Source organism: Mustelus asterias, chromosome 1 (genome assembly GCF_964213995.1).
Source record: "Mustelus asterias chromosome 1, sMusAst1.hap1.1, whole genome shotgun sequence".
In the NCBI taxonomy this organism is placed as follows: domain Eukaryota; kingdom Metazoa; phylum Chordata; class Chondrichthyes; order Carcharhiniformes; family Triakidae; genus Mustelus; species Mustelus asterias.
The window spans coordinates 132,421,540-132,446,273 of NC_135801.1; the positions used below are offsets into that span (position 1 = coordinate 132,421,540).

At 44.0% G+C, this 24,734-nt stretch overlaps 1 protein-coding gene and 1 pseudogene across 1 annotated transcript in view; one reads left to right on the forward strand and one right to left on the reverse strand.

Moving 5' to 3' along the window:
- LOC144510523 (cell division cycle protein 20 homolog) overlaps positions 1–24,240 on the forward strand; it is a 46,127-nt gene extending 21,887 nt beyond the window's left edge. The window contains exons 3-8 of the mRNA XM_078240054.1: positions 1,071–1,258; positions 3,024–3,118; positions 5,286–5,517; positions 8,039–8,164; positions 19,331–19,448; positions 24,092–24,240. Coding sequence (XP_078096180.1) covers positions 1,071–1,258; positions 3,024–3,118; positions 5,286–5,517; positions 8,039–8,164; positions 19,331–19,448; positions 24,092–24,240 — 908 coding nt within the window. The remainder of the gene's footprint in view (positions 1–1,070; positions 1,259–3,023; positions 3,119–5,285; positions 5,518–8,038; positions 8,165–19,330; positions 19,449–24,091) is intronic.
- On the reverse strand, positions 6,954–7,489 carry LOC144500012 (signal recognition particle 9 kDa protein-like; annotated as a pseudogene).
- Positions 24,241–24,734: the final 494 nt, after the last annotated feature.

Here is a 24,734-nt window from a genome sequence, read left to right on the forward strand (position 1 = left end):
CACAAAATAGTAACTACCCTTGATGTCCCAGAGCATTTTCCAATCTATTCTGTGAGGCATAATAGGCTGCTGTGCATTCTAAGGCAGTAAGACATTTTAGTTTACAGTGTCCTCTCAACCTGTCAAACTGCAGGCTATGTTTGTGTTTATATCTTGATTAACAAGTTGACTGGCCGGGTAACTGTCATATTAGAGGGTCTGGTTGCTGAACAGAAGACAAGTTGAATCCCATTTTCAACTGGCCGTCATATTTTGGGTTTCCATCATAGGTTGTTTCACCCAGTTTACCTGGGCAAGAAGGGAAAATGGGACATGGAGGGAGCTGTTGGAAAATTTTGAAAGGAAGTCTAATTAGCCAAAGAAACCAATTGCCCTGGCTGATGGCTGTCCCTCCATTCAAAGATAACATGTATCATAGAATCATAGAATCCTACAGTGCAGAAGGAGGCCATTTGGCCCATCGAGTCTGCACCAACCACAATACTACCCAGGCCCTATCCCCATAACCCCATGCATTTACCCTGGCTAGTCCCCCTGACACTAAGGGGCAATTTAGCATGGCCAATTCACCTAACCCGTGCATTTTTGGACTGTGGGAGAAAACCGGAGCACCCGCAGGAAACCCATGCAGACATGGGGAGAATATGCAAACTCCACACAGACAGTGACCCAAGCTGGAAATCGAGCCCGGGTCCCTGGCGCTGTGAGGCAGCAGTGCTAACCACTGTGCCACCGTGACACTCAAATGTACTCGAGGTTTTATTTTTCTGCCACGGGTCTTCATGTGGCTGAACAGGCCGATTCTCCCACAAATCTTTGGGCACATGGGGCAGGAGGTCCCGAAAGGTTGTGGCATCCGGAGTGCAGGATTTGCTTCCTTTTCTTTCCGTCTCTGCTATTGCTCTGCCTCATCATTAAGACATTATCACTCAAAGCATGGTACAGCTTGATGGACAGGTTGTCACCATTTTGAACGAGTGTTGCAAGCTCCTCCAAGTCATTTCATGCTAAAGGCATGATATGAAATGTAGTTTTTTGCTGTTAGACCCATTCTGTATTAATTTTTTTAGATCTTAACTTGGTTGACTGGAACGCTGCAAATCTGGTAGCCATTGCACTTTCCAATGCAGTGTACCTCTGGCACCCGGAGAAGGGAGTGCAGCAAACCATAAATTTGGAATCAGGGTTCATCTCATCAGTCGCCTGGATTAAGGATAGAAACAACCTTGCAATTGGAACCAGTGCTGCAGATGTGCAGGTGAGAGGATATTAATGATCATCTTTTCAGCTTGATTTGAGTAACCAAATAGATTATAGAAATTATTGTTTGTTTAAATCAAATTTTTTACACTTTAATGTCGCATACAATAAATTCTGGCATTCTTCATTTGGCGTTAAGAAGCGTTGCCATTATAAAAGTGATAACAGAAATACATCTGCAATAAAGATTGTATAATCAGGAGAGGTGGACCCTGCGTTTTTCATTCTGGTGTGAAGGTTGCTCGAAGGGCGCCATCTTACCGCCCATTCACAACACACGGCCACTGCAGTGAAGGTAGAGAATTTGGCAGCAAGCCAAATCTCCATACGCTGCGGCGGGATGGGAAAATCCTGCTGGTGTGAACGATCAGAAAATTCTGGCCAGTGTTTCAAAGGCCAGGGCTGAAGAAATTCCTGGAGGGAGAATTCTCTCCACTTGACTCTGGTCACCTGGCACCTGGAGCCATTTTTGGGATGGATAAAAGCAGCCCCAAACCAGGGCCTTTGCAGATTTTCAATGGATCCTGAGTGGAGACCAGTCATCTCTGGGTTGCAGTGGACATTCCACCCTAAGCAGGCCTCGTCCCCTCAGTCTGCATCACAGGACTGCAGCTGGCAGCTCTGAATGTAATGGGGCTATCAGAAGCAGGTTGGATGATTTAATCAGGTGGGGGCCAAAATCTTGCCAATGCCAGGTTGAGTTGAAGGAATTAAGTTGGCAGTGTTACAGTGGTGTGTCTGGCCAGAATCTCTTTTCCCTACATTTGTATGCCATATCTCCTTGATAAATTACAACTATGTGTGGGTTAGGTGGATTGGCCATGCTAAATTGCCCCTTAGTGTCAGGGGGTCTAGCTAGGGTAAATGCATGGGATTATGGGGTTAGAGCCTGGATGGGATTGTGATTGGTGCAGACTCAATGGGCCAAATGGCCTCCTTCTGCAGTGTAGGATTCTATGATTCTATACTCCAAATTAAATTACACTTTCAGGGTTAAACCAGCGCCAAATGTTCCACCTGATTTACAACTGGTTAGAGGTGGTATGCACCAGATGAGGTGGTTCATTCAGATCAGAGGTGAGCAGTTGTCTTTGTTGAACACTGAGGAAAAGGGGATGGGGAATAGGAGCAGGGAAAGTTCATGGATCTGGACTGTCGTTAGCAGGTAGGGTGAAGCAGGGGTGGGTTCTTGCATGTTGGGGTCAGGCCTGAACAGGAGGAAGAGCAGGGTTTACATATGGTGGAGTCAAAGCAACAGTGGGAGCAACAATGGGGCATCGACCGGTTGAATGATCGGTGTGGAGGGGTGGAGTGTAGCAGGGGAGAAAGTAGTTTAATTAGAGCAGTTGTCTGGCCTACAGGCTGGCATCCAATGTTCCCAGGGAGTTCCAATGTCCAATGTTGAGCCCTGGGTATTTAATTGAGGCAGCTCAATTGAGAGAGGAGTTGAAGCATAATGGAGGGAAAGCCCATCTTGAGAAAGGGCAGGTCAATGGTGTCTGAGGGTGAATTGAGGACCACAGAAGACAGATTAAGAATGATGGAGGGAGGCTTATAGGAGGCAGGTCAAGGATGAGACATGAAAGGTCAAGGGTCACTATCACTGGATCAAACATGATGGTGGGAGATTCAAGGGTGATTGAGAGAAGGTGTAGTAGGATGACATTTGGAGATTAATAATTGTCATTGAATATGTTGCATGCAAACTTCAGATCGTGGTAGATTGGATACATTTTGTTCACAATCTTTCCTTTAAATTCAAGTTATGGGATGTTGAGACTACGAAGAAATTACGAAATATGCACAGCCATAACTCGATGGTTGGTGCTCTGAGCTGGAATGACTACATTCTTAGCAGGTATGTCTTTAGTAATCTGGTTGCACAACCACCATCTAAACTTATATCAACTCACACGTTTCACACATTTTAGCTTAATTTTACAAAGCACTTACGTGTTCCTGAAACAGGTATAAATTGACTGTTAGCATTTTCTGGGTTTTTACTGTATGTATTGGATTTCTATGTATTTCTATGGATCAGGGGATATGGGCAGAAGGCAGAATCAGGGTAGTTTCTAGTTTCGAGACACAGTTTTGTTCAGATTGAAATAGTTACTGAGAGAACCTCATATTTAACCACTCCAGTGGGAAAAAGCAGAAACTGGAACTAAAATTTAAAATAAAATAATAAAAACTTATTTTGAGTTTGATGTTTTCTCCTTTTTGCAAAACATAGCTTTATGCTTTGCATGTTAAACATTGCATTGTTCAGAACCAATGTGAAAAGTGTAAGTAGAATTCCCCAGTCCTTCTGCGCACATCTTGTTTGTATCGATTTTATTGATTTGAGTTATCATTTTCACATAAATGGAAAGATTATTTTGATTTTCAAGCCCAGGATGCTTTGTGTACTCGAACACCATCAGTCATAGCGGGCAGCCCCCGACCAGAGGATGAACGTCAGAGAGCCGCTCTCTCCGCTTTCTGCTTTTTTTTTTTCGTGCCCCCCCCCGGGCGCGCTGTCAGATTTTTTTCGAACTGCTCATGCGCAGTTCAGAGCTTCGATCGGTCCGCCAGCGCTAAGCCCCACCCACAGCGCGAATCAGACCGGAGCCAGCAAAATGCGTATGGGCGCACTGGAAAGAGGATTCCAGGCTCTGATCTATTTGATACCCAGATCCGGCACTTAGACTCAAAATGGTAAAATTCCCCCCACAGTTTCTCATCATATCTGGTGAATACTAAGTTCTAACCAAAATGAGATAACAAATTGTCTTTGTTCCAGATCATTATGGATAATGGTTTCAAGTACTAGCTCATTAGGTCAGGGCTCGTTAGCATTCTGATCCCCTCCTTGTTTCTGTGGCATCAGACTGCCTTCTTCTGTTGAATTGAGCATTAGGATATTGTACCTTTTTTCTAATTAACCCGAAAACATTTAAATCTTCCTTTTCAGATACAGTTCTGAAAATCTCTGCGAGGTCAGATAGCCAATAATTCTTATAAATATGAGCAAAATACTGCAGATGCTGGAAATCTGAAATAAAAACAGAAAATGCTGGACAAACTCAAAAAGTCTGGCAGCATCTGTGGAATGAGGAACAGAGTTAACATTTCAGATCTAAATGACCCTTCTACAGAACATAATTCCTAGTCTTCCATGAGTATCTCAGCCCAGAACAGGTGAATGAGTCTCTAGCTCTGCTGAAGCCACAGGGGGCAGTACCATTTGGAATTAATAGGAAAAAGAATTTGCAGTTTGCAAAGGGGAATCACATGGGTGTTTGCAAGTTGCCTCTGTATCCATCTTATTGTCACTGTTAATGGACCATAAACTTATTTCAAGTCTCCAACGTCCTGACATCTCCATTTTTTCCTTTCACCTGCCAAATGGCCATCAGCCTTGAGGAAGATAGCATGACAAGAGTGGAAGATATCAGGAAGATGCAAAGATTCTTGATTTTGAGTGGCATGGTGACACAGTGGTTAGCACTGCTGCCTCACAGCGCCAGAGACCTGGGTTCGAATTTAGCTTGGGCCACTGTGTGGAGTTTGCATGTTCTCCTGTGTGGGTTCCCTCTGGGTGTTCCGGTTTCCTCTCTCAGTCCAAAGATGGGCGCAGTAAGAAGTTCTTACTGTGCCCACCCCAGTCCAATGCCGGCATCTCCACATCATAGTCCAAAGATGTGTAGGTTTGGTGGATTGGCCATGGTAAATGTGCGAATTATGAGGAAAGGGTGGGGGGTGGGCCTGGGTAAAATGCTCTTTCGGAGAGTCGCTGCAGGCTCGATGGGCTGAATGGCATCTTAATGCTCTGTTGGGTTTCTATAGTTCCATGGAATGCATTGTATTCTGGGATGGGGCATCCAATGGGTTCTCCCCCTCAAGTTGCGCTGTACTCATATGTCGGACTGATTTGAGGTATGTTGGAAATGGAATTCCACATTTTGTAAATAACTGCCGAAGTTTGTTGAAATAGGAATAAAAATGTGTCATATATATTTCCACCTGTTTGCTTTCTGCAGTGGCTCCCGATTTGGCACAATTCACCATCATGATGTAAGAATTGCACGGCACCATGTTGGAACACTCTGTGGTCACAACTCCCAAGTATGCAGCCTCAAATGGTCACCAGATGGTGGGCTCCTTGCTAGTGGTGGCAATGATGGTCGACTGAATATCTGGCTCAATGATCCAGGAGCCAACATTAACAGCAAAGCAGACGTAACCATTAATAATCAACAGTCAGCTGTAAAGGTGAATATTGCTTAACTGTGAACAATGTTGCAATGCATGTTTTCTGTCTTACGCTACCAATCAGTTTAAAACCTTAATTCATATCAAATTTTCTCAAGTGGTTGGGTGGTATCGTAGTTTAACTGAACAGCTTTTTTAGCTCTGGGACTTGGAATTAAATCTACCCAAGCTGATAGGATGAGCATATTATCTGTTGGTTCTATGTAAGTGTTCCATGTTCCTCGTGCGGATGATCCTCCGGGGCTACACTGATCATGTAAATGAGAGGTGATCTTATAAGATCCTGAGAAGACTTGGCAGGGTGGATCCTGAAAGGATGTTTCCCCATGTCGGAGAGACTAGAACTAGGTTTTAAAATAAGGGGTATCTATTTAACATGGGGTGAAGTGAAATTGTTACTGTCAGAGGTTGTGAGTCTATGGATCTCTCCTCCTTAGAGAGCAGTGGAGGCAGGGGCATTGAATATTTCTAAGGCTTAGTTATATAGATTATTGAGCAACAAGGGTGTCAAAGGATAAATGGGGGAAGAAAGGAAAGTGCAAGTGCTCCCACAATGAAACCAGTAAGGAGTCTAACAACACCAGGTTAAAGTCCAACAGGTTTATTTGGTAGCAAACGCCACTAGTTGTTAGACACCTTACTATGTTTACCCCAGTCCAACGCCGGCATCTCCACACAATGAAACCAGCCATGATCTTATTGAATTGCCAAGCAGGTTCGAGGGGCCAATTGGTCTCCTCCTGCTCCTAATTCATATTTTTGTATGTTTAGTTGTATGTTTATGTTAAGTATGAATTTGAACTGAGCAGTAAATCTCAGCTGCCAATGCTATGCAAACGAACCAGAATGTGAAGTTTAGACTGAATTCAATTTCAGGTGGAGTTTAGCCTTCAATGGAGTTACTTTACTTTGTTTTATTTATTAGTCCCACAAGTAGGCTTACATTAACACTGCAATGAAGTTAGTGTGAAAATCCCCTAGCCGCTACACTCTGGCACCTGTTCGGGTACACTGAGGGAGAATTCAGCAAGAAAACGAAAATGAGAAAAGAGGAGGCAGATTCAGCCAAGGATCATTTATTTTAGCAGCCAGCTCCAACACTAACTGGAAGCTTCTCCAAGGAATCGCAAACCATGAGGATTATGCAAAGGAAAAGGACTTTGTCTTGACTGCAGAAACGTAACATGATACACGACCAGAATTCAGAGGTCTGAGTCTTGCTGGCTGAACCAATCCCAGTCCATCCACCAAGAGGAGTAGATTCAAAGCTCCAATAAACCCGAACTCCCACTGGAGCCTCCTCAGAGAAACTTCATCTCCACTCTCCACTGTCAGCCCCTGTCGCACATCCCCCTCCAGTTCCCAATAGCTTCTATTCACAGAAGTTCTTCTTGTCCCCTCCATCAGTGGGTTTGCAACTCAGCAAATGCTGATCTTTAGTCCATCTCCATCAAGTTTCTGTGATTCCCGGGAAACCATGAGATGCATCAATTGGTTCTGGAATTTCTCAAACTTCTTGACATTCTGAGCTTGGTCTGTCTTGTACTGCAGGCACACAACATCAACATTCTCACACAACACACAACATTCTCTCTTCCACCTTCTTCTGTTGGGAAAAAGATACAAAAGTCTGAGGTCATGTACCAACCGACTCAAGAACAGCTTCTTCCCTGCTGCCATCAGACGTTTGAATGGACTTACCTTGCATTAAGTTGATCTTTCTCTACACCCTAGCTATGACTACATTCTGCACTCTCTCGTTTCCTTCTCTATGAATGGTATGCTTTGTCTGCGCGCAAGAAACAATACTTTTCACTGTATGTTAATGCATGTGACAATAATAAATCAAATCAAAACATCATCAGTAACTTTCATGGAGAGAAGCCCAGCACAGTGCCGATACTTAATGACCACACCACAAGAGTTTCTCTGCTGCTTTGACGAATTCCTCCCAGTTCTGGATGTTAGTCATTGTCACTGAGACAGGCCTCACTGCGCAGGTGCCCAGCACTGAGAGGAACAACCAATCGCACACCATGTACTAAATAATCTCTACATTGCACACTACATTCTGCCTTTATTTAATGAAGTTATCAGAAAGGATGAAACTAGCTCCTTCTTTACAGTAGTTTAACATTTTCCCCATATATATTCAAAGGTTCTAAAGTTGACGAATGGAAACATTGCTGGGGTAAATCACAGGGAGTGGGATCAGACCTGAGGAAATTAGGAATTGAACTAAAACATGCATGTAATATTTAAACCTCACCACCCAACCTCTAGAAACACCTGCTTAGTGAAATGATGATTTCCTATTCCATCCATACAGGCAGAAAGACATTCTAGAAAGTAGCTTTATCTACTGGATGCCAAGTTAACCCATTGTGAAATGGCAAGGTTAAAATGGATCATTGAGCCAAAGATCCAGTCCATGGTTCTGATATTATAAATGTTTCTATATCCAATTGCAAGAAAAGGTAGTAATTTGACAAAGCATAATATTGAATTTCCTTTTCAATAGGCCATGAACTGGTGCCCTTGGCAATCTGGAATTCTTGCTGTTGGGGGAGGAATGAAAGATGGCCATCTGCGCATATGGGATACAAAGAGTGGGAGCTGCATTCAAGACGTGGACACAAAATCACAAGTAAGACAATAAGATAATGTACAACAGGACCATAGCATTAATGTATTTAATGATTTTATGATTGTGTTTTGAGATTAGGAGAATCTGAAGTATTGTTAATTGATTTTGCTTTGATATTAAATAGTGAGGACACAAGACAGAGTTTTATTTATGGACAGCCAGAAATCTGTGGCTTCTTAATGCACCTCCTTCAGAGAGTTTGAACTCTTTACATTATGTTCCAAGTCAGAAATGTTCTGGCCTCTTCCAGTTTGGTACCATGACCTGCCGCCTTGTCTGGCTGCTTGGTGCATAGAATCATGATGTATTGTTAAAGGTTGACTAGTGTGCAGTAAGGTAGCTTGTTCTTGAGGTGTGCAGACTACACTACCCTTTTTAAAGGCTGCATTCTAACTTCTATGCACTCAAGTATATTGCACAGGATTTATGGTCATTATTATCTAATTGAGGTGATCTCGGAAAGTCGAATGTGAATGCCTCTCCTGATCAAATCTTTTTCCATTGCTGCAACAACGGCTGACCTCCTACATGTGGACATTTCCCCTGTATTTTCACGCTTCACCGGCCAGCATAAATGAATGATTTTGAGTCATGAGCCATTTTGAAAGTATTGGTCAGCTTGAGTAGGTTTTGAGGTTTGTACATATGTGACTGTATGTATGCATTTAATGGTTGATCATGTGTACGAGAAATGTCTTTGAATTTTTTCCGACTTACAAGCAGAGCCCATTATGTGCATATAAAAATGAACTGGTGATATTTGGTCACCACATAAATTGCAATATTTGTTTAGAAATAAATATTTCTATTTATTTGGCTTCACTTCTCTGAATAGATATATTTTAATAAATATCAATTTAATTGTGGTACCAAACTGGAGGAGGCCAAAACATTTCTGATCATTTACCACAATTGTGCTGAAAATATTAATGTTACGATCCCAGCTAATGTTACTACTGGGCAATCAGGTCCCAGAGTGGAACCCAGCTTGACAGATCTTACCTTTAATTTTTGTTTGGAGATGTGGATGAACAGAGTCACAAGACGGCCGATTAACTTTTAACAAAAGAATAAACATTGATTAAACAAGAAAAGATTAACTATAATACACTACTCCTTCACTCTAGTTATGTTTTCATAGATATACACAGATTTGTAAGGATAACGCAAGTTACAAAGTAAATCTTATGCTCCAATATTCACAGTGAGTACACAGTCCATTCAAACCGATAGGTGAACTGTGTGTGGTCAGACACACCCCACACTCTGAAACCAACTGCAGATGCCACCTAAAATAACCTCTGTAGATTTCTCATCAAATGCCCAGATGCTTACACTGTCAGCCAGCTGATTTCATTGGAACTCTGACTTGCACACGAGCGTCTCCAAACTCCGCTCTCGAAGAACACGCTTGGCATCTTCTCCCAAACAACGCTTTCTCTCCAATGCCGTCACCAAGAATCCGCATCAAGAATTTCAATCTCTCCTTTCCGTATTCCTGTGCCCTGGAACATCCTGTGCATTCAACTTCCACACAATCTCCCGGGTACCCAGCCACGTTAACTGAACACCACTGCTTCACAGGTTGTACTAATGTGTCAACAACCTTTTTCACATCAGATGCTTGGCTCTTGCTAGCTGCCATCTCCAGGTCTGCACCTTGCAGCCCTGTCTTCAACTGGGAGCCTCTCTCTGTCCCTTTCTTTAACTTCAGTGAACAGAATATTGTTCAGATTCCAGTTCTTTGTCCCTTTGACTTCAGTCTTTCAGGGATTTTCTTCTTCTCAGTTCCTGGCTTCTGACTGTGTTTTTTACCTCCTGGCTCTTGCATTCTGTCCCTCTGTATTGTCCCACCTGTGCTGGCAGTTTCTGTAGAAAGCTTCTTGCGTCTGGATTGCCTGGTTCCAACTGAACTCAAATGTTTTTGCTTTTCAGTGTGGGCCTCTGGCTGCTAAGCAGCAACTTAGTTTTTTTACAGCTTGCAATTGTTTTTGCAGCATAAAATCTCAATTACAAGGTACGCAGAGTTTAAAGTGAAATGAACCTATATAGACTTGTAGGCACCTTTGTTTAACATGAAGCTAAACTAAAGTTTTAACCATTCCTCGCACCCAAATACAGAAACACAAATTAAGCTTGCTTAAACTTATACCTTATTTCTAATACACACAACACAAATATGAATCACTTAAACTTTCTCTATTTCCCAACACCACCTCCTTTGGAAAAAAAGAGAAGTTCACAACCGTGAAGATTTCTCTACAATGGCATTATTTCTGCTCCATACAAACTCAACATTATGAATGTCTAATAAAATAACTTATTACGTCATACAAGTAAACGTATCTTATTTCACAATTCCACGTGTCATACCAAAACAAGGTCAATAAATGTAACAAGATTATCAGAACTCATGGCATCATCATAACACAAGTCCTGCATTTTGTTTCCTCCTTATTCCTAGTTTTTAACTCAGCAAAGAAAATTTCATTCAGGTCTACAGTCTAATTGTCCTTTTCTTTAACTGTAGGTGTAGTTCCATCCTCAAGTTCATTTTCTGAGCTCAGATGTGGTAAACCATCATTTTGATTTAGCAAAGTAATAGAATCATACAATGCAGAAGAAACCCTTCAGCCCATCGAGTCCGCACCAACACATTAGAAACACCCGAACTCCCACCTAATCCCATCGTCCAGCACTTGGCCCATAGCCCTGAATGTTATGAGGTGCCAAGTGCTCATTCAGATACTTTTTAAAGGATGTGAGGCAACCCACCTCCATCACCCTCCCAAGCAACACATTCCAGATCATCACCACCCTCTGGATAAAAACGTTTTTCCTCACACCCCCGCTAAATCTCCTGCCCCTCACCTTGAACCTATGTCCCCTCATGACTGACCCTTCAACTAAGGAGAACAGCTGCTCCTTATCCATATCTCTCATAATCCAACATGACTTCCCTGCTTTTGTAATCTATGCCTCAATTGATAAAAGCACGTATCCCATATATCTTTTTCATCACCCTACTAACATGCCCTTCTGCCTTCAGAGATCTGTAGATAAACACGTCAAGGTCCCTTTGTTCCACAGAATATCCTTGTGTCCTACCATTCATTGAATACTTTCTTGTCAAATTACTCCTTCCAAAGTGTATCACCTCACACTTTTCAGGATTAAATTCCATCTGCCACTTATTTGACCATTCCGTCTATATCTTCTTGTAGCCTAAGACACTCCGTCTCACTGTTAACCACGTTGCCAATCTTACTAATCCTACCCCCCACATTCATCATTGTCATTTATGTAAATGACGAACAATAGGGGGCCCAACACAGATCCCTGTGGTACGCTACTGGATACTGGCTTCCAGTCACTAAAGCAACCTTCTATCATCACCCTCTGTCTTGTACAACTGAGCCAATTTTGAATCCGTTTTATCAAATTACCCTGTATCCCATGTGAATTTACCTTCTTTACAAGTCTCCCATGTGGGACCTTGTCAAAGGCTTTGCTGAAATCCATATAAACTACATCAACTGCACTACTCTTACCTACACACCTGATCACCTCCTCAAAAAATTCAATTGAATTTGTTAGGCATGACCTCCCTCTGACGAAGCCATGCTGACCATCCCTGATCAAGTTTTGCCTCTCGAAGTGGAGATAGGTGTTCTCCTTCAAAAGTTTCTCTAATAGTTTCCCTATCATTGATGTGAGACTCACTGGTCTGTAGTTCCCTGGTTTATCTCTACAACCCTTCTTGAATAACAGAACCACATTAGCTGTTCTCCTGTCGTCTGGCATCTCCCCTGTGGCCAAAGAGGATTTCAAAATTTGGGTCAGAGCCCTGCAATATCCTTCCTGGCCTCCCACAGCAGCCTCGGGTACAATTCATCTGGACCTGGAGATTTATCCACTTTTAAGGCTGTCAATACCTCCAATACTGGGGCGGCACGGTAGCACAGTGGTTAGCATTGCTGCTTCACAACTCCAGGGACCTGGGTTCGATTCCCGGCTTGGGTCACTGTCTGTGTGGAGTTTGCACATTCTCCTCGTGTCTGCATGCGTTTCCTCCGGGTGCTCCGGTTTCCTCCCACAGTCCAAAGATGTGCGGGTTAGGTTGATTGGCCATGCTAAAATTGCCCCTTAGTGTCCTGAGATGCGTAGGTTAGAGGGATTAGTGGGTAAATATGTGGGGATATGGGTGTAGGGCCTGGGTGGGATTGTGGTCGGTGCAGACTCGATGGGCCGAATGGCCTCTTTCTGCACTGTAGGGTTTTTATGATTCTATGATACTTATCGTTCCCGATGTCAATTTGCTCAAGAACCTCACTATCTTGCTCCCTGCATTCCATACCATCATCTTTATTCTCTTGGGTGAAGACGAATGTGAAGTATTCATTCAACACTCTACCAATGTCCTCTGGTTCCACCCACAGATTGCCCCCTTGGTCCCGAATGGGCCCTACTCTTTCCTCTTCCCATTGATACACTTATAGAATATCTTGGTATTTTCCCTACTTTTATCTGCCAGAGCTTTTTCATAACCCCCTTTGCTTTCCTAATTGTTTTCTTAAGCTCCACCTTGCACTTTCTGTCCGTCACTAATGCCTCCACTGATTTGCTCCCCTTGTACTTTTTAAAAGCCTTTCTTTTCCTTCTCATTGTATCCTGAATATCTCTGGCCATCCATGGTTCTCTGGGCTCCTCAATATCCCTCTGACTATCTGGGTGTCTACAATAAACACTCAACAATGTGGCTGCCCCTTTATATTCCTAAGCTCTACCCACAAAGCTTCATTTGATGCCCCCTCCAAGCTATCATCTATCTTTACTGCAGTAACTGACTCCTTAACTAATAATGCAATGCCTCCTCCTCTTTTACCTCCTCCCCTGTCTCACCTGAAAATTCTCTGACATTTTTGTGCATTAACATCTCATTTCTTCTCTGGTAAACAAATCGTTTTTTTAGCTGATTCAGGGATGATATTAAGATGCTTCTTATGTTCACTCAGAAGTACTCCTGCTTGGTTTGTTCTTTGAACCTTTTATGATCTTGTTTTTTCTCCCAAACCCCATTTTGAACAGCTCCGTTCCACTACTCTTTGAGCATCATCAATTACTTTCTCTGAAGGATCACAGTTTGTTCTAACCCTTCAATGTTTTGCATAATTTTTGAACTATCTCTGTCCAATTCTCAACAGGTTTTGATGGTCATTTGCAAACTGTCCACTTGCCTGTCTTCCAACTGATACATTTTGTGTTTGATCATTGGGATAGCACCTGTAAATGAGTGTCTCTGGTCATTTACCTAAAAAATAATTTTGTAATTTAGTTTTTTGTTGACTCTTAACAATTTTCAAATTTTTGGGCACTTTAGTTGTTTCCCATTGTCCATTACTGGGATATGAACCTCAGTAAGGTTACTTGGATCAGATTTTTGCTCAACTGCATTAGAATTGGACATTGAGTTTTGCTACACAGGAGCAACTTTGGAACACTCTATACCACCCTTATTCTCTTTCATTTACTCCAGTTTTCTTCCAGGTTCTCGAACCTCATTGCTCTTTTCGTGACAAAGTTTTAACAGTCCTTTAGTTTGGTTTTTAATTCTGCATTCGACTAATTATTCTGATTTACCAGCAATTCCTTTCCTATTCAAGACATTTTCCATGAATCTTCATAGAGAAATCGGATGTTTGAAATTCATCAGATTTTAACCAAAGATTGCGCTTTGTTAAGTTTTCTTTTATAAGTTTATCATTTAAGTTCATGTACTCAGTCAAGTGTTCGACATTCTGTGATTGATTCTGTTGTTCTTGCCAATTCTCTTTTTTCATTATCAAACTCATCTTTTGTACATGAAAGTTGGTTTTTCACAGTGATCAGGTTTGGTAAGTACTCCCGTTTTTTGGGCGTACTTAGCAGAGCGAATCTCCGACACTCTGTGTATCGCTGAGTGCCTCAGCGCGATCCACTCTGGTAAGCAATAGGCAGGGCCTATTCCCACCTGAGATCGGCAGCATAGTGCTGAGTGGGCCACTGCGCATGCGACGATCTGTCCGTGCAGAGATCAACGCATGCACATTGGCCCAGCCTCCCATCACCGGCCACGCTGGTCTCCGATCACTGGCCTGTCTCACAGACCCCCTGATTGCTGGCCTTCCTGACCCCCCCACCACCAATCGCTGGCCGACCGGACCTCCCGGGTCAGCCCCAATCGCCTCCTCCCTCCCTCTCTCACCGATCCCAGTGGCAGCGAGGCCTCCCACCCCACTGATTGCACCTCCCAGTATGCCCCACCCACTTGGCACTGCCCAGTGGGTAGTGCCAAGGTGCCCAGTGGGCAGTGCCACTGCTCCCCTTGGGCAGTGCCAGGGTGGCACTGACCAAGATGCATCTTCCCCTTTGCCACCGGCCTCCTGGGGGTGGGGGGACCTCAATAGCCTCTGTCCCCACCAGTGGGGTGAGGATGCCTGTCCCCCATTTGTGGGGAGCAGTCATAAACCCCGTTGGAGGGAACCTCTCCCGGCGGGGGTGGGGGGCGAATCTAGTGGGCCCAGAGACTATTTCCATATGATAATCAGCTCTGCACCGATTTCTGGCACGGAGCTGATTGCGCATAAAAAAAAGTGTTTGTGAGACTCATGACCGGTGTTCAGCGAGCCTCGCTAAAGGCCCGCCACTGGTGTCTCACGGCTTGTTGTGCTGCTCAAGCTCATTTTTGTCTATAGTAGTTTTCAAGAGTTTGTAAGATCAACATGATCAATTGTCTGCTGTGATACAGTGTCACCGTATTACTGTCTTCACTGGCCAAATGATTACCCAGAATAAATACAACTCCTTCAATAGGTGATTTAGGGATAATTCCACCATAACAATTCAACTTACAAAGTCAATTCTTAATTTAACTTTACATAAAGAAACATTTTAATAAATTCCATCGATATCCCTGATCAATGCTTTTTCCTTCATGAAACTATCTGGAACACACATCATATCATCAGCCACCATCTATGATTGATCTGTCCCTGTTCCTCTCAAAAGTTTAATTTGTTTACTTATTATGTTGGAGGAGTAAGGGAACACTTCTCCCTTTGAAATAAAGCATCCAAAACCTTAACTAGCTTGACTTCCTTCAAAGGTACTTAAAGAAGAATTCTCTGAACTATCTTGAACCATATTCTCCTTTCTCGTAGATTCTGAGGGAACAGATTTAACCTGTACCAATGCTACAGTTTCAAAATGACTTCCTTTTCTGGTGTTACCTTTCCTCTGACTGCACGCGGTCTCCAATTTAGTTTCCAGAAATCTGCCTGAATGTGCCCCACCTCAGGCCTTTGAATCTCACTTTGACCCTCAGCACTTTCCTTTCTGATCTGAGGTGAAATTTCTTCACCATTCCCAGCTGTCTCTTCGCTTCCTTGGCTACTTGTTTTCCTTTCACTTTCCCATTTTCTATCCTTCTTAGATTTATGGTGTTGTCTGGAAATTCGGCACTTTGACCAGTGTATTATCACTCTTTTATCAAGATGCACTTCCTTGTGTAATGAACAGAAGACAGAGAGTTGACTCCCGATTATACTTTAAGAAACTTTTGTCATTATTACAATACTTTTGGTACCAAACTTTGACAAGGCACCTTTGTTAAATGAAACTCCTTTTACTTAAACTAAACACTACTCTAGCACATTTATCTGAGGCCCGAATACTACCTGTGAGGTTGAACTGGCCGGGCTCGCTCCACCGGGCATGAATCCTTGTCTTGGGTCTTTGCTGAGTTCCAAATTCAGGATTTTCCACGTTATGAAAATTAGTCTTGGTTCTTCGCTGATTCTTCACTGGATCCTTGTTGCACCTCTGCTGCTGACACCGAGTCTTCGCTGGTGGGGTTTCTAGGATTCCCCTTTATCCTCCTTTTGGCACCTTTCCAGAAGTTTCCCTGGCAACTAGCCAATGGGATTACGGAGTCCAAATATGGAAGACGCCAGGAGTACCTGTAGATGCACGGAGCGCATGTAGCCCCTCCATATATGGAAATGCGGCACTGGTGTGTCTGGTGAAGCATCCATAACGTTGTCCTTATTTGGTTGGGGAGGGAACCTCAGGCCAAAGCACACAGGACATGTCAGGGCTTGCCCAGCTTGCCTTGACCTGTGCCAGTTCAATTTGGCTTGTCCTAATTCCCATCAGGCCTGGCTGCTCTGGCTGTTGGCCTCCTGGCCACAATGAGGATGATGAAAAAAGTTTGGGTCTATGGATCAGTTCATAATCAACACCATCCCTGTTGCCTGTCTAGCCATTTTAACCCTCTGTTCCGCAACATGGCTCCTAACTACTGAAGGAAATGAATCTTTAAATTCTTCCAAGGGTACTACTTCCGAAAAAGCTCTGCATGTTGTCTCTACTTTTACTGCCCATATTCAATGGTCAAAATTATTTTGATTTACCCTCTTGAATTCAGTCCAGGCTGTTTCCTTGCATTCCCTTTCTTAGCGTACAAACACAGAAAGACAAATTAAACTTACTTAAATTTATGCCTTACTTCTAATTGACACAACACAAATATAAATTACTTAAACTATCTCTATTTCCTAATTACATTGGACTGGAGTGGGCACAGTAAGAAGTCTCACAACACCAGATTAAAGTCCAACAGGTTTATTTGGAATCATGAGCTTTCGGAGCGCTGCTCCTTCATCAGGTGAGTGCTCTGAAAACTCGTGATTCCAAATAAACCTGTTGGACTTTAACCTGGTGTTGTGAAACTTCTTACTGTTCTATTACCTAACATTAATGGATACCTATAACATTTTCTATCAAGCTGTGGCATCACATCATATTCAAACATAAGTTCCATGATGTGGAACTTAAAATGATCCCCTGACAACAACACAGACCCTGCGGACCTCCCAATTACATAGGACAATTTTTTAAAGCTCTTGAGGCAGTGCTATGTAGCACCTTCCCGTTAACCCCGAGAGAATGATGTAAACTGCTGAAAAACATCCAATGTCACAATTTCTTTCTTGATTGGCAGCGCTGCTCCTGATTTTCTCAATCAAATTGTTGTTTGTTAAAAAACTCTTTTAAATGTTGTTAAGGATGTGGGCAACATTGGCAAAGCCACAGTTAATACTGCACCCGAGTTGACCTGTGGTCCTGTGGGCCTTCCCCTGAGCAGCGTGTCTTCATGGTACATCGCCCTCGGAGGTTGGGTTGTTACATTTGTGAGACCTTTATACATTTTGAAGTTTTTGACAGCAGGACAAGTACACTGGAGCGAATTGATGTTTTCACTGTGGCTTGGTAGCTTTTGATTCAGTGCCCTTTTGGTGCACACCTCCCACAACAGCATTCCTGTTATCACCAGTTGTTTCCAGCAGCTGTACACAGTGCTAAATGTGACCTGCCAATGGCTGCATTGTATTTGGAAAAGCAAAAGAAATTCCTTTTGCTTTTCAGGGACATAATCGTGGCAGACACATGAAATCAAAGAATAATATTATGTGATCACATCAAATGGCACAGCCCCAACAGCTTGGGCCTATTGGATGAGATCTGACTTCACTGTCTACGTTTCAGCAAGTGGCAGTTTTGCTATTTCTGGGGGTGTCACCTGAAACAGTATCCATTACAGGGGGAGTCTGACGTTTTGGGTGGAATTCTCTCATGCCCCTGTTGGCATGTTCAGTGGCAGGTTTGGGAGGTGGTGGCGGGGGGAGAGGGAGTGTGCAGGGGGAACGAATTCGGCAGGAGGCCCAAATATTGGAACCTTTCGCTGGCAGCAGATCGGGAAACCCACTGGAGGCTGGCGTGAAACTGATTTACACCCCGCTAATAGGATGCAAATGAAGGCCCGACCATAATCTTCCCCAGATGCGAGATTCTCTGTGATGCCGGCAAGAAAGCATGCCGGTTCAGAACACATCTGGAACAGCGTGGCATGCAGAGGTCAGGACTTACCCAAAGAAAGCCTGGAGCTGCCTCCATAGTTCAACATGAAGGCTGTCAGTGACTCTGGACCATAGAACTTTGGAAGACCACAGCAGTAGGTGGGGGGAGGGGGGGGGGTGGGTTGGTGGAGAGGGGGTGGAGGGGGGGAGAGCATCTACCAGATGGATCCTCCAGCCTCAATGTCATTGAAGAGGTCCATCTTCTTTCTTCAACGGTGAGTCAGGGATGTTTGGCGTCTTTTCAATATGGCACCCAGCTATGATGGCGGGATGAGTTCAGTCAAACTTGCCCCACAATGGAATCATTGTTCCCGGTTGCATAATTGATGAGGTCAGGGAAGATATGACATGATTTCCCATCTGCCTCCTCAGCAGGAAGCTCTCCACATCCCTGCCCCCACCACAGTACTTAGCTCTAGATCAGAGAATTCCACCCACTGTGATAAAAGTCATCACCGCATTGAAGTTTTATGCTGAAGGTTGATTTCAAGCCATTTCTGCTGCCCTCGGTCAGATGTGTGAGTTGAGCAAACACGGATGTATCAATCACTTCAGCCCTTTGTTGGGGCAACAAATTTGTCACTTTTTCAGATGAAGGCAAGGTAAAGGCTCAGCACATCAGTGAAAGGATTGGATTACTGTACCGGAAATACAAAGCGTGGAGAAAGACCAAGGCCGGAACTTTCTGGCCATTCATGCCAGCAGGATCTTCTGGTCCTGCCAAGGGTGCGCCCCCGCCACGGGTTTCACAGTGGCGAGGGGTGCATTAAATGGGAAACCCCGTTGACAATGGTGGAACCAGGAAATCCCACCATCAGCTAATGGTGGGTGGCCCCCCACCGCCATGTAACACGTGGCGGATTGCGTGATAAACCCTGCCCTGAGTATTTTCCCTGCAGTTTCTGTGCGACTATTGTCCAAGTAATGGATTGTTTTGAGGTTGATGCAAAATGTTTTGAAAAGTTTTACAGGCAGTGTGAAGACTCCAGTGTTTAACCCAACAATTTCGACTGCCATTTCAATCAGACTCTCCAGCAGAAACTGCTTGCAATTTTCAAATGACCCCTTGGCCTGAAAATTGGCCAAAGTCAGCGACACATCTCTGACTGCTGAAAGTTCCCTCATGACAGAGAGGTGAAACTTCCTGGCTGCCATATATTAAAAAAAACACCCAATGCTGATACCAATTGATATTTTATTGTTGTTTCAGATTTGTTCGTTGCTCTGGTTATCACAATATAAGGAGTTAGTAACTGGCCATGGCTTCCCCAAGTACCAGGTTTCTGTCTGGAATTACCCATCTCTTATGAAGTCAGCTGACCTGAAAGGTACGACTTGACCATCTTGCAGATTGCATAAAAAGATAAATATGTCAGGAATCTCACTGACAGATTGTTTTATGTTGAGTGGTTAAGCTCAATTTTCCAAATTCTCGCTCATGGCAAAGTATCTTACGACCAAAAGAACATATCTGGGAAAATTATAAACAATTGTCCATCAATTCAAATTGATTCAAGGAAGGAAAATACAAGATGGGTGGCACAGTGATTAACACTGCCGCCTTACAGCGCCAGGGACCGGGTTCGATTTCCAGCTCGGGTCACTGTCTGTGTGGAGTTTGCACATTTTCCCCATGTCTGCGTGGGTTTCCTCCAGGTGCTCCGGTTTCCTCCCACAGTCCAAAAGATGTGCAGGTTAGGTGGATTGGCCATGCTAAATTACCCCGTAGTGTCAGGAGGACGAGCTGGGGTAAATACATGGGGATGTGGGGATAGGGTCAGGATGGGATTTTGTCGGTGCAGACTCGATGGGCCGAATAGCCTCCTTCTGCACTGTAGGATTCTATGATTAGAAGCAGTTCAGAGAAGATTGACTAGACTAATACCCGGAATGGACGGGTTGGATACTGATAAGAACTGGAAATAACACCCTTTATATTTGTTCAGATAAAAGTCTTTTTAAAATTCATTTACAGGAGGATGTGGGCATCGCTGGCTGGCCAGCATTTATTGCCCATCCCTAGTTGCACTTGAGAAAGTGGTGGCGAGCTGCCTTCTTGAACCGCTGCAGTCCCTGCGGCGTAGGCACACCCAAAATGCTCTATCCCTCTCACCACATTGTATTTCAGAACATTTACCACAGTACTGACAATACTCACTAGAGTCTGCAGTCACTTTGGGTGCTAGATACCACTGTCTATTTTACAGATTTGATGAAAGCTAGTTATGACAGGACATGTGACAATGCTACATAGTTATTAAAATATGATTTGTTGGCGAGCGATCGAGGTAGGTTGGGGGTGTGCTCTGCCGTGGGGGGCCTGCCTCCCAGGGGGGTCTGATCCCGGGGGTGGGGGGGGTCTGCCGGGGTGGTTAGCGGGGGGGGTCCGCGAAGGATGGTCGAGGAGGATGGGCTTCGGAGGTTCCCCTGCAGAATAGAAATCCACTTCGGACTTTTATTCTGCAGGTCGCTAAAAGTGTGGATCCGGAACGGGCCAGAAGACGGTAAAGTGGGATTTGGCGGTAGGGTTGGGCGCGCGGTTCATTAAGTCGATTTAGATGCATGCCAATGCATTTAAATCGTCGGGCCGCCCGATTCGGGCGCGGGCTGGACCTGCGCCCGAATCAGGTGTCGGTAAAGCCGCGATCTGCTTGGAATCAGGTGCAGATCGTGGTATAGGCCCGATGCCCAACTTTACCGCGATTTCGCGCCCGAAAACAGGCGCGAAGTTTTGGTTAAATCGTGCCCTAAGTCAATTAGGATTATATTCACTGAGTTCAGAAGAATGAGAGGGGATCTCATAGAAACTTACACAATTCTGACAGGGTTCGATAGGGTAGATTCAGAAAGAATGCTCCCAATGGTGGGGGAGTGCAGAACGAGGGGTCATAGTTTGATGATAAGGGGTAAACTTTTTAAGATTGAGGTGAGGAGAAGTTTCTTCACCCAGAGGATGGTGAATGTGTGGAATTCACTATCACAGAAAGTAGTGGAGGCCAGAATGTTGTGTGATTTCAAGAAGGAATTAGATATACTGCCCACACAGTTGGTCCTTCCGGTAGGATCTGTAGGCTGTGAATTAGGGTAGCCATTTCTGACTCTCCATCATGACTGCAGTGCAAGACTCCACTGTCTTACCCTTTTTATTAAAGAAATTATCAAAGATTTTAAAGCATATTGTGGGAACACCCTGTGTAGATGGTCAGTGCTAAACACCATTTAATTTCATTTAGCTTGGCTCTTGCCTTAGTCCAGACAAACCATCCATCATGATGTTTCAGGTGCGATGTTTCTGGCACCCCTGGTGATATGTATGTGATAAAGTCCATTTCCCCTCAGCTGTTGTTGATGTTTGTATAGTGGCTGCTGTCTGGGTCGTTAGCTCTGATGGCCCCTCAGTTTCTTTAATTGGATTGACTGATGGTCACTGTTTTGAGATGGAAATGTCCCAGTGTTTTGGTTTCGGTATCGACATGTTTTGAAGATTAACCCCTTCCAGTACAGCAGAGATTTGGTCTGTTTGCAATATTAATATCCATGAAGTTTTGCAGGTTTTATATTTAATCAAAGTCCAGCTAAAGAACTTGCGATCTTGCACCCACCACTGGCAAAATTGGGGGAAGTGGATAGGCATTTCATCTCCTTCCCACACTCATCATCCCCCAACCTCCTGGTCCATCACCAAGAGCCTCGTAAAATCCTTTGCCTTTCATTATTTGTTTTCCACTGTTATCTCTTACACCTCCACCTTTGCTTCTCTTCTTTGAGACTAGGCCTGAATTGTTCACTCCCAGGTTGGGAGTGCAGAGTTGGGACAATTGCTGGCTCCACAAATCTGACTTGGGACAAAGTGCTCCAAAAGATCCCCATCTTCTAGTTTTCACTTCTGATACAGAGTATTATCCTGAAATGTTCACAGACTATTTTTGTGCATTTCCAGCATTTTCTTTATGCCATATGCTCCTTTGGATTACCTGAGAACTTAGAAAAGATACGGGAGCCACTAAATGCTATTTTAATTAGCATTTGGATGTCAGTCAACAGAGGTCCATAAGTTGATGCAAAGACATCATGCCTGCAGCCAAAGTGGTTTGAGCTTCTTAATTGAGCTAATTGATAAAACTCGCTCAGGGAAATCGTGCTTGACAAATCTTGTGGAATTTTTTGAGGATGTGACCAGTAGAGTGGACAATGGTGAACCAGTGGATGTTGTGTATCTGGACTTTCAAAAGGCTTTTGACGAGGTCCCACACAAGAGATTAGTGAGCAAAATTAAAGCTCATGGTATTGGGTGTGATGTATTGACGTGGATGGAGAGAGAACTGGTTGGCAGATATGATGTGGAGATGCCGGCGTTGGCCTGGGATAAACACAGTAAGAAGTTTAACAACACCAGGAAAGGATGTCCCGAGGCATGGTACATTGGGGAAACTATGCAGACGCTGCGACAACGGATGAATGAACACCGCTCAACAATCACCAGGCAAGACTGTTCTCTTCCTGTTGGGGAGCACTTCAGTGGTCACAGGCATTTGGCCTCTGATATTTGGGTAAGCGTTCTCCAAGGTGGCCTTCACGACACGTGACGGCGCAGAGTCGCTGAGCAGAAACTGATAGCCAAGTTCCGCACACATGAGGACGGTCTCAACCGGGATATTGGGTTCATGTCACCCTATCTGTAAACCCCACAGCTTGCCTGGACTTGCAGAATTTCACTGGCTGTCCTGTCTGGAGACAATACACATCTCTTTAACCTGTCTTAATGCTCTCTCCACTCACATTGTTTGATTAGCTGTAAGTATTCGCATTCCAACCATTATTCTGTAAATTGAGTTTGTGTCTTTATATGCCCTGTTTGTGAACAGAATTCCCACTCACCTGAAGAAGGAGCATAAGGCTCCGAAGGCCTTTGCTACCAAATAAACCTGTTGGACTTTAACCTGGTTTTGTTAAACTTCTTACTGTGGCAGATATAAAGCAGAGAGTGGGAATAAACAGGTCCTTTTCAGAGTGGCAGGCAGTGACTAGTGGGTACCGCAGGGTTCAGTGCTGGGACCCCAGCTATTCACAATATACATTAATGATTTGGACAAAGGAATTGAATGTAATATCTCCAGATTTGCAGACGATACCAAACTGGGTGGCAGCGTGTGCTGTGAGGAGGATGCTAAGAGGCTGCAGGGTGACTTGGACAGACTGACCGAGGGGCAAATACTTGGCAAATGCAATACAATATGGATAAATGTGAGATTATCCACTTTGGTGGCAAAAACAGGAAGGAAGATTATTACCTGAATGGTGGCAGTTCAGGAAAAGGGGAAGTGCAACGTGACCTGGGTGTCATGGTGGAACAGTCACTGAAGGTTGGCATGCAGGTACAGCAGGCGGTGAGGATAGGTAATGGCATGCTGGCCTTTATAACAAGAGGATTTGAGTATTTGAGAGGATGTTTTGCTGCAGTTGGTGAGGCCACACCTTGAGTATTGTCTGCAGTTTTGGTCTCCTAGTCTGAGGAAGGACACTCTTACTATTGAGGGAGTCCAGCAAAGTTTCACCAGACTGATTCCTGGATGTCAGGACTGACATATGAAGAGAGACTGGATTGACTGAGCTTGTACTCACTGGAATTTAGAAGAATGAGAGGGGATCTCTTAGAAACATATAAAATCCTGATGGGACTGGACAGACTAGATGCGGGAAGAATATTCCTGATGTTGGGGAAATCCAGAACCAGGGGTCACAGTCTAAGAATAAAGGGTCAGCCATTCAGAACTGAGATGAGGGAGCTGGACATGGCCCTTATGGCTAAAGAGATCAAGGGGTATGGAGAGAAAGTGGGAGTGGGATACTGAGTGCATGATCAGCCATGATTGTACTGAATGGTGGTGCAGGCTCAGAGGGCCGAATGATCGACTCCTACACCTATTTTCTATGTTTAATGTTTTTCATTCTACATAATCTCATTTTGCAGGTCACAGAGGGAGAGTTCTGCATCTGGCATTAAGTCCCGATGGCAACATTGTGTTTTCAGCAGCAGCTGATGAAACAGTTTGTTTATGGAGCTGTCTCACTGCCAGTGAGCAGACGCTGGATGTAAAACACACTTTGTATCAATCTTGAGGATTCACAATATTGATTGTCGAAGACAAGGTACTTATTCCAAAAAAAACCAAACCTTTTGAAATGCGAGAATAGTCATTACTGTCCCAAAATATGTTGTTTGTGAAATCTGTCATTCTTGATTCTTTTAAAGAATAGTTGTGAAACTTGTAAAGATGTTCAGAGAAACTTGAGTGTAGTTGTGCATGGAACACAGGACTTTAGCATACAGATACAACAAGCCTTTAAGGCAGCTGGCATGGTTAGCTTTTATTGCAAAGGGATTGGAGTACAGGAATACAGAAGTCTTACTATAATTGTATAGGGTTTTGGTGAAATTACGCCAGAAATGCTGGTCGCGATTCTCCCATCACGACCCACAACCTTTCTGGTGGGTCGTAATGGGAGATGTGCGTCGCCGGCCTTGTTCCGAGATTTGTGCGTGCGCCGGGAATGCATGCACATCTCCCAGAGCCGGCAAACAGTCGCCGATCAGACCACGCTGGAAACCGGCG